General features: G+C 30.9%; 1 protein-coding gene across 1 annotated transcript in view; it reads right to left on the bottom strand.

Annotated features, from left to right (window-relative positions):
• The window catches only part of LOC107632445 (potassium transporter 5-like), a 10,314-nt gene extending 999 nt beyond the window's left edge, over nt 1–9,315 (bottom strand). Inside the window, exons 1-9 of the mRNA XM_016336125.2 lie at nt 9,187–9,315; nt 8,929–9,115; nt 8,289–8,537; nt 8,172–8,213; nt 7,795–8,055; nt 7,606–7,658; nt 7,282–7,396; nt 6,108–7,200; nt 5,574–5,583 (exon numbers count right to left, since the gene is read on the bottom strand). Of these exons, the coding sequence (XP_016191611.1) occupies nt 6,119–7,200; nt 7,282–7,396; nt 7,606–7,658; nt 7,795–8,055; nt 8,172–8,213; nt 8,289–8,537; nt 8,929–9,115; nt 9,187–9,300 (2,103 nt within the window). The 5' untranslated portion in view covers nt 9,301–9,315 and the 3' untranslated portion in view covers nt 5,574–5,583; nt 6,108–6,118. The remainder of the gene's footprint in view (nt 1–5,573; nt 5,584–6,107; nt 7,201–7,281; nt 7,397–7,605; nt 7,659–7,794; nt 8,056–8,171; nt 8,214–8,288; nt 8,538–8,928; nt 9,116–9,186) is intronic.

Here is a 10,336-nt window from a genome sequence, read left to right as displayed (position 1 = left end):
TCTAGTAACTAAAAATAATTTTACATTCCAACAACATGCCATGGTAATCTATTTTTATAGTTTTACGGCCTACATCACAATAAAGAGTAGCTTCTGGATTTTGCCTAATTATCTGTTTTTGAATTTTATTCTGTATTTATAATTATCATAAAAATTAAATTACATTTATGCATATTTAAAGAAAAAAAGTAAAAAGACAAATATTTCAACTGCAAATTAAGAAAAATATCAAGTCAATTGTATATAAAGTTCAAATCAAAATTTTGGAAAATAAGTAAAATAGTAAAGTAAATTACAAATTGATCTTTTAAAAAAAATAAAATTAGAGACCAAATTTTAAATATATAATTTTTTTCTGATTTTTTATTTTCCCAAAGAAAATAAAGTAGTAAACTATATATTGATCTTTCATCTAGATATCTATTAATTAGTATCAAATAGAAGATATAAATTCTGATCTCACATGAAAAAAAACAACAACTTGCACTAACCCAATAACAAACAAAAATATGGTGACAAATATTTAGTATAATGCATTTTTGTTTAAAGAAAAATACATGTTCCACATAAATGTCTCATGATTCACCACAAAAAAATGCATAAAAATTTGCAACAATGTAACATTTAGGGAGCTCTATATGCAGCACAAATGATGAAATGAATAAAAAAAACATGTATAATTGTATCATATTATAATTGAATAACTTCAATTGAAACTTATAATACTTGTTGATAATATTTTTTCGTAGTCTTCCTCCATCTAAGCAGAATACCTCTATGACATTAAAAATAGATTTAAAAAAATATAAAAGCCAATGAAATTATACTTTTCCTGAAATGAAAGATGTGAATCACACTTTTAAAAGTCAACTTATTTTGTCCAACTCATATTTAACAACATATGTCATGATAATCCATTTCAACCACCTTTGCCAATTGCAAACTGTCTGAAATTCCAAGGGCCTGGACATATATTGCAACAATGACAAAAAAATATGTTAATGGTAAAAACTTATTAATTTATACATATTCTTAGGTTTAAAGCAACAAAATAATATCCCTTTCTATGGTGAATATGATTTTAATGTGTTCAATGATTTTAAAAAGCTTTTACTTATTCTCTTCTTGTTTGCTAAAATATAAAATTTTGTAGATATGTCAAAAAAATGTTATAAGCATAAAAACACTAAATAAATTTTGGAATACTCAATTGATTTTTGGAAAAGGATTGCAATGTTCAATAAAAATCATAACAATTTGTTTGGTTTATTTTTCTATCTAACTATTTTATAGAATAACTTTCATCAATAAGTATATAAAAATGGATAAGTAAATTATTGCTTTTTGAAATTTTAATTTACATTCACATAATGAACGCAGTGGTTTAGATATCTACAAAAGTTGCAAATTTTTGTAGCACAAACAAAAATTTCAATAAACCAAAAAAAAATAAAATGGGGAGTCACCGATTTTTTTTTTTTTTTGTATTAGAAAGAAAAAATAGTAAGGAAATTAAAACATGAGCGATTTTAAGTACCTCATTTCTGATTAAACTGAAATCCCTTGTCGGACCTGGATGAACAAATCGTAGTGGTGCTTTCGTCAACTTCAGAATCTGAATCTCCAACGTACAACAACACTGTAATGAACTGGTTATTCACATTCATAGATATTGTTCTGTGACAAACGTCAGTTCTTTGCCACCTTCTTCTTTTTCTTTCGTTGTGTTTTCTTATTCTCTGCTCCGTTCTATCTTTCTCTCTCTCTCCCTTAACCTTCTCTTCTCTGCGACATCGTCAGAAAAAGTCTTTCTCCGCAAACACCACCTACTCCTCTATACTAAGAATTTAAATTCTGTCTCTAGTTCTCTCTTCTCATTTTTAAATTTTGTCTTAGTTTTTTTTTTTTATATTACAAAGATTAACAAACAAATATATGTATGAGATTACAAAAGAGAAAGAATGAGTTTGGAAGTGATCTACAACTGGAATAAAAACTAGAACAAAATAGTTTTGAATTTGAACTTGATAAAACTCTTGCTTAAGTGACTCTCTTTTAGCTTTCTTTTATAACTACCACTTGTCAAATATTGGAGTACAACACTTGTTATTCATTGGCGGCTCTACTTATCAAGCAAATAACCGTCAAGTGCTCTCCTATTACACATAAAGAGATTGGTTGGTGCTCCACTTGTCAAGCAAATAACTCTCAAGTGCTCTCTTATTATATATAAAGAGATAGTATAGATTTTGATAGACTAGTCATAATTCATATATCCAACTTTTTTTTTTAAAATTTATTCGTATGTATGATGTTATAAGTATAATAATAAACTCATTAAAAGCAATTTACTTGACTAAATGAGAAATAATATTATTCATTTGTTTTAAATATTCTTACACATATATAAGCATTGACATAATAATAATAAACAAACTATTAGCATGTCTAAAATTGAACTACATAAGATGAGAAGGCATCACCAAAATCGATTAACCATTGGCTCTGATAACATAAGATAAGAAAACACTACATCTAAATCAAAACCTTAAGATATTAATTTATAGGCTCCGTATTTTATATACTCTTCACTTCTCCATGTTTTTTTCAATGTGGGACTAATTCATTCCTCACACTTGCAACCATAACAATCTCTCCCTCAAATGTGAGTCACCACATTGAGCACATCAACTACCTCTCTTATATGTTATCTACCATATTTGAGTATTCATCCCTCATTTTAAATACTCTTTAACCACTATACCAATTAACCATCGGTTCTGATATCACTTATTGGGCCACGGTGGAGAGCTCTGGACTACTAGAAAGATTTCTGAAAGAAACCAAGTACAAGAATTAAGATGAGAAGACAGCACATCTAATTTAAAACCTTAAGGTGTCAAGTTAATGGGTCTCTCATCTTATATATTTTTCATTTCTCTATGTTTTCTCCAAAAGAGAGAACAACTACAAAAATGAGATAAAAGAGGCAAAATAAAATTTTTATTTTTATGTAGAGCAGCAATCTTTGAACAGCGATTTCTAATTTGTTTACCGTTTAATTGGTCTGAATTAAAACTAATAATAACATATGGAAAATTCTTATTCTAATCACACTGGTACCAATGTATTTAAAGATCAATGGTAATTAAAGATATGTATGCACACTATGATAAACTTTTCTTCACTGAACAAACTTAAAGTTTATTCTCACATACTAGATTCTTTCATTCTCTTATATAGAATCAGCATGCTCTGAACTCACCATGTGCTTATTATTAGTATAGTGTAAATATTGACATATGGATAGGTCATAATTTATGTACCTAACTTTTTTTAATTTATTCGTATTTTTTATATTATAAGTATAATAATAAACTCATGAAGAGTAATTTACTTACTAAATTAAATGAAAAATAATATTATCCATTTATTTGATATGTTCTTACACACAAGCATTGACATAATTATAAACAAATTATTAATCATATTTAAGGTTTTTTATTTTTTTTGGGTGAAGAAAGAGTTGGATGAGGAGGGTAAGGAGATTATCCTTGTTCAAACCACCAATTTTCATGTCACTAAATTTAACGAGTAGGAGTAAGATGGGCAGATCATCTCTATGGCCCCAACCTTATTTTTTAAGGAATGGTTCAGCTAAAAATAAGAATATTTTAATATTTATTTAAAAAATAAAGCCCAAAAAATTATTTAATAATTTTATAAAAATCAAGCATGTCTAAAATTGAACTACATAAGATGAGAAGATACAACCAAGAACATAAAATTGTTCATCACCTCCCCAATTTTTTCGAATATGAAAAATGCCATCCAGATCGCTCTTGTCGGAAAGACTTTTGATGTTTCACCACCAAACCGATTAAACATCGGTTCTGATATCACCTGTTGGGCCACCGTGGAGAACTCTAGACTACCGGACAGACTACGGAGAGAAACTAAGTGCAAGAACATAAGATGAGAAGACACAACATTTAACTCAAAATCTTAAGGTATCAAGTAAATAGGCTCCTTATCTCATATACTCTTAATTCTCTATTTTTTTTTCAATGTGGGATTAATTCATTCTTCATACTTGCAATCATAACAATCTCTCCCTCAAATGTGAGCCACCACAGTGAGCACATCAACTCTCCATCTTATATGTTGTCTACCATATTTGGGTATTCATCTTGCATTTTAAATACTTCTTAACCATTATACCAATTAACTATCGGCACTGATACCATTTATTGGGCCACCGTGGAGAGCTCTGGACCACTGGAGAGATTTCGAGGTAAAACCAAGTGCAGAAACTTAAGATGAGAAAACATCACATCCAATTCAAAACCTTAAGGTGTCAAGTTAATGGGTCTCTCATCTTATATACTTTTCATTTCTCTATGTTTTCTCCAAAATAGAGAACAACTACAAAAGTGAGAGAAAAGAGGAAAAATAAAATTCTCATTTTTATGCAGAGTAATAATCTTTGAACAGCGATTTTTAATTCGTTTACTGTTGGATCGGTCTGAATTAGAACTAACAATAACATGCAAAATTCTTGTTCTAAATATACTAGTACCAACCTATTTAGAGATCAATGATTATAAAAGACATGTATACACACTATGATAAACTTCTCTTCACTGAACTAAATTAAAGTTTATTCTCACATATTAGATTCTTTCATTCTCATATATAGAATTAGCATGCTTTGAACTCACCATGTGCTTATTATTAATATAGTATAGGTTTTGATGGATATGTCATAATTTATATACCCAATTTTTTTAAAAATTAATTCGTATGTTTGATATTGTAAGTATAATAATAAACTCATAAAGGACAATTTACTTACTAAATTAATGAGAAACAATGTTATTCATTTATTTTATATACTCTTACACATAAGCATTAACATAATTATAAATAAACTATTAATCATATTTAAGATTTTTCATTGTTTTTTGTGAGGAAGGAGTTGGATGAGGAGGGTAAGGAGATTATCCTTGCCCTAACCACCAATTTTTATGTCGCTCAATTTAACGAGTAGGAGTAGGATGGACCGATCATCCCAAGGCCCCAACTTTATTCTCTAGGAAATTGGTATCTCCTAAAAATAAAAATATTTTTATATTTATTTATAAAGTAAAACCCAAAAAATTTGTTAATAATTTTATGAAAATCAAACATGTCTAAAATTGAACTACATAAGATGAGAAGACTCCAACGGAGAGGATCCAAGTGCAAAATAGAATATAAGATGTGAAGACATTACATCTAAATTAAAATCTTAAGATGTCAAGTTAATGGGTTTCTTATCTTATATACTCTTCACTTTGCACTTGTACGCCAGTGCACTTTTGGGAAAAGAAGAAGCTTGCAAATATAATGAGAGTTTATATTATATTGCATAAAATGATTATTGAGGATGAAAGAGACACTTATGCAGAAAATGTTGCTCAAGACCTAGAGTATCCTAATGTCAAAAATAGCTTATCACAACCTCATATGGGAGAAGAGAATTTTGCCCCACACCATCAATTTCTCCAAAAAAATGTCCAACTTCAAAATAGGCATCAGCATCGAGAATTGAAAGAGGACTTGATTGAAAACATATGGCAATTTCATAATGCGCGTCGTCAACTATAGAGTTTAATTATGTTTTTCTTTATATTAAGTAATTTTGTAAATTAGTTTAAACTCAAATTATATATTATGTATTATTGTTATTTATTAATAATTTATCAATATTAATAATATTTATAAAAAATAAATAATTACATTAATTTTAATTAATTAATTAAGTGAGACCACAATAGCAACTAAACTTAGTTCCTTCTAATAGAAAAGAGAGAAATGTTTTGAGTTTTTATTTATTATTTATGATGCAAAAGTTGGTATGAAGTTACTTCTTATGATAAATAAGCCATAAATAAGGATTGAGATGAGTTTTCAACTGGAGATGATCTTATTATTTGATACTTACTTAAGTATTTATTTGGTTACATGAAAATACAATGAATAAAAGATGAGAAAAACTAAGTACAAATAAATTTGATCATGTAGAAATGTAATAGAGCAAGAGTAAGGGAGAAATGAAAGGATCGTTGATGATGAGTTATATTTCATATGTCATTCCAATCTTGAGAAGTCTCTTACGCGGGATGGCCATCAATTGGTTTCCTTGGCGGAAGTTCTTTCTTAAGAAAGTATAAGCATAGTTGACAACTATCTTATTGAGGAACGATGAATTTGGTAGAGCCACCACCTCTGCTTCGCCAAGCATATACATCACACCTCTTTGCATTGCCATGTCGATAAAGTTGACCTCAGGTTCATCTAGGTGAATGAAGGCTTTGAGATTTTGTATTAACTGTGATTCAAATACAAGAGCATCCTCGAGTTTATCTTTATAACCGCATCTAACCACGCAACGGAACATTCGGTATTCTCTGGGCTCCAAATGGCAAAATAGAAACCTCTCCTCTAAAGAAACTCGGCTGATAGGGATGACCTTGATGGAAACAAAGACAATGACTGAATGGATGGATGACATACAGGCTATGAGATGGGGGAATATCGGAGGAATCCCCTGCACAAGCTCAGAATAGAGCAGCCCTACCCCGGGAACTCTTCTTATGTCCCTATCCATGGCCAATTCTCCTATGTATTCACTGCGAACTTTATTTCTAAGCTCGAACATGTACCTCTCTTTATGCACGTAATGCCAGATTCCCATGATCATCGTCAAAAACAAAGAAGACACAATTGGAATATAGCCTCCCTCCATGAACTTTGTTATCTGAGATGAGAAATAAATAGCCTCTATGCAGCCGAATACCAATAAGAAGATAGTAGCTTGCCATATGCTCTTCTTCCATATAACTACCATTATTAATGAAACCAGCCACGTTGTGATAAGCATATCCCCAATAACTGCAATCCCGTATGCTTGACTTATCTTTTCTGTGGTTTTGAAGGCAACACACATAATAATGCTTCCAATCATGAACATGTAGTTGATCTCAGGAATATACACCTGACCCTCGTGCTTAGTGGAAGTATGCACAACCTTAACTCGTGGGAAACAACCTAGACTCAGGGCCTGCGATATGATGGAAAATGCTCCTGAAATCATTGCTTGGCTTGCTATGATAGCAGCACCAACAGCCACCACAAATGTTGGCCAGTATATGGGATCTGCATGTATTGTTACATTGGACTTTACTGATTAATCATAATAACTACAGTAACTGAATTTCCTACGATTGCTCAACTTACTTGGTAGACTTTCATAGAAAGTATTACCCACTTTTTCAGGAAACTTTCGAAGAAATGCAGCTTGCCCAGTATATGCACACAATATTGCAGGACATGTAATCAAAGTGAAGCTGATCTGCGTCAATAACAACAATAATTTGGTAAGCTTACTTCTTATATAACTCTTAGAAATTAGAATGTGATTAGATAACATAATAAACGTTGCTGTATGACCAAGTAAATATATTAGCAAAGTCTGCCAAATCAGAAAGCAAAAAAAAAAGCAAGTTTAATATTAGATAGAAAAAATATATGCACAACACAAGTTTACATTTATTTACTCACTTGAATTGCTCGTACATTAAAGTGACCCAAGTCTGCAAACATGGCTTCAGATCCTATGATTATATGAGTACTAATTAGAATTAAAAAATAATACAACTTAATTAAGGAGATTAATAAACTAGGAGCGAAACTGATTTTCCAATTAATAATAAAAATAAAATGCTTTAGGCAAATATGCTATATGCCGACCTGTTATGCATAGAAAGACTCCACCAAGTGATAGCCATCCTTGCTTACCGTTGCGTTTGAAGTAATCAACTATATATTTTGGATTGAAAGCACGCAACACTCTGATATCATATTTGAACAAATTATAGATACCAATTCCCGCTATGAGTAAAAACCACACTAAAATAATTGGTACAAATGAGAATCCCATTTTATCTGTACCGAATCTTTGCAAAGAAAATAAAATAATTAAGATTCCTATAGCGATTCCCACAGTAGCATCTGCGTTTAAAAAAAAAAGACTACATGCAAAAAAAAAAATATATTATTTTTTTATTATGTAACACTTAACCAAACCTACTGAGATTAAAAGAAAATGAAGTCATTGGTTTAAGTACCTTGACCGAGTGATTTACTGATCCCACTTACGGCAGAAAGGACTGCATGTAAAATGAACAACATGTTTATATATATATAGAGAGAGAGAGAGAGAGTATATGGATCTATATACACACCTGACATTGAGGGAGTAAGAAAGCCGTCTCCTATGACCATGGAAGTTCCCAGAATGGTTGCAAGCAAAAGAAGAAAACGAGCAAACTGACTGTTCTCAAGCATCTGCTTCAGTGTTTGGGATTGTTTGAGCTGACTAGACGGTAGTTCCAGCTTGTAGTTAGAAAGTTTTCTGTCTTCTGGTTGTTGATTTGGAATCAAACTCACGTCTACGTGTCTGCATATCAGCGAATACAATGCAAATGCTCCACCTACACAACACAAGTTTCTTATATATGATGATGTGCAGCATCATCAACATAAAACTAACAAGTGTGTTTAGTGTATTTACCCGTCAAACGCATGAGAATAAGATGATGAAGTAAAATAAAAATATTTTAACTACATTTCATAGATAATGATTTTAGAGTATTACTTGCCACGCTTAAAATGATTATTGCAATACCAAGGAGTTTCATATAACAAATTAAGTAAATTAATTAAAAAATTTAGTAAAATCAAGAAGAGATCTTTGTCCTCCATTATCCAAGTAACAAAAGTAACAAGGTTAAGAGTTAATAATAAATGTATAACGCGAGACATCAAAAACAAAAGATAGAAATGGATTGAATTAGATATTTAGATGTGATGTTGAGAAGTTACCATTGCCGTTGTCGTTCGCCAGCAGAATGGTATAGATGATGAGGGATAAGACGCCAAGAATATCATCGTTGTTTTTTATTCCACTGGTAAAAATGCTCGAATACACATAAAGCGGAGATGTGCCGATATCACCATAAACAATCCCTACGCTTTGAAATGCCAAACTTAACGTTGTCTTCCAGCTAACCTAATAATGTCATATTGTTTATTTATTTATTGTAAGAAAAAACTACACTACACTATATAACAATGATATACCTTAGAGCCATGTGTTTCACTCATGGTAACACGTCCAGCTTCCAAGTTGATGAAAGAGTCCATGCGTCGGACTTTAGCAGTGGCCACCGTCTCCATCTCTTTATCTTTGTCCATCGGATCTGTTTCTCCGAACATCACTTTTGCTGTACTGTCTCCCTTGCGGGTGTTTCTTCTCTTCTTATATATTATAATAATAGAGGGGTCAGGTTCTTTATTTGTTTTTCTTGGAAATGGTCAACCTCCTGCACAAAAGTCTCAATTTTGTTGACGTACGTAGTTCACGTTCATTTCTACATTTTAGGATTTTTCTTTGGCGAATAGGAGTAGACCCCATCAATGCGATTCTTTAGGCAAGCATATATGGTTGGAGGGCATGCAAGTGCTCTTTTTACTAACTTAATACGTTGCCACATTTGCATGCATTTTTCACATCCCCATTCCTCTCTTTTCCTCACTTTCTTACTCTCTTACATTTTTCAACTTGGTTTCTATCATCCCCTATCTTAGTGCCCAAGAAATCGGAGGGAAAAAAAATTAAAGACTTATCCATACGTACTAGACAACACCAAATAAAATTCAACTATAAAGAAAAATAAAATTCTTATGATCTCAAAAGTCCAGAGTAAAGAATTTTTCTTTTTTTTTTTACCATAAAAAAGAATTTCTCTTATTTTATATTATATTCAGAGCACTCTAATCATATTTTTTACCATTATCAAAATATATATTATTGATAGAAACTATTGCCAAATAATTTTACAAAAAATTTAAAAGCATGTTTTTAGAAACATTTTGTTATAAAGCAGCATATATGCTTTGCCGCTGAAAAGTTTTACCTACACAATTCATGTGATTGATGAGGTAACATGTTATATATGTCTCATCAGTTACATTATGGTTAGGGTTGAAAGTAAACCAGTCGAACACATAAGTTCTCTTAAAAAAAAATGTGAATAAAGAATGTCAAAACGCAGAAGAAGTTAATTGCAATACACAATATTTGTGTGTTTCCGCTACTGAATTCTTTTAGTTAATTGGTTGACAATTAATGAATGTTAAATAAGGTAAGTTATGATTGTTTTTGGTTGATTTTCTTTCGTTACCAAACATTTCTGATAATAAAAAAGTGTTAGTCTTCATTGCATGACAA

This window comes from Arachis ipaensis, chromosome B03 (genome assembly GCF_000816755.2).
Source record: "Arachis ipaensis cultivar K30076 chromosome B03, Araip1.1, whole genome shotgun sequence".
Lineage (NCBI taxonomy): Eukaryota > Viridiplantae > Streptophyta > Magnoliopsida > Fabales > Fabaceae > Arachis > Arachis ipaensis.
This window is presented reverse-complemented; position numbering and strand designations above follow the sequence as displayed.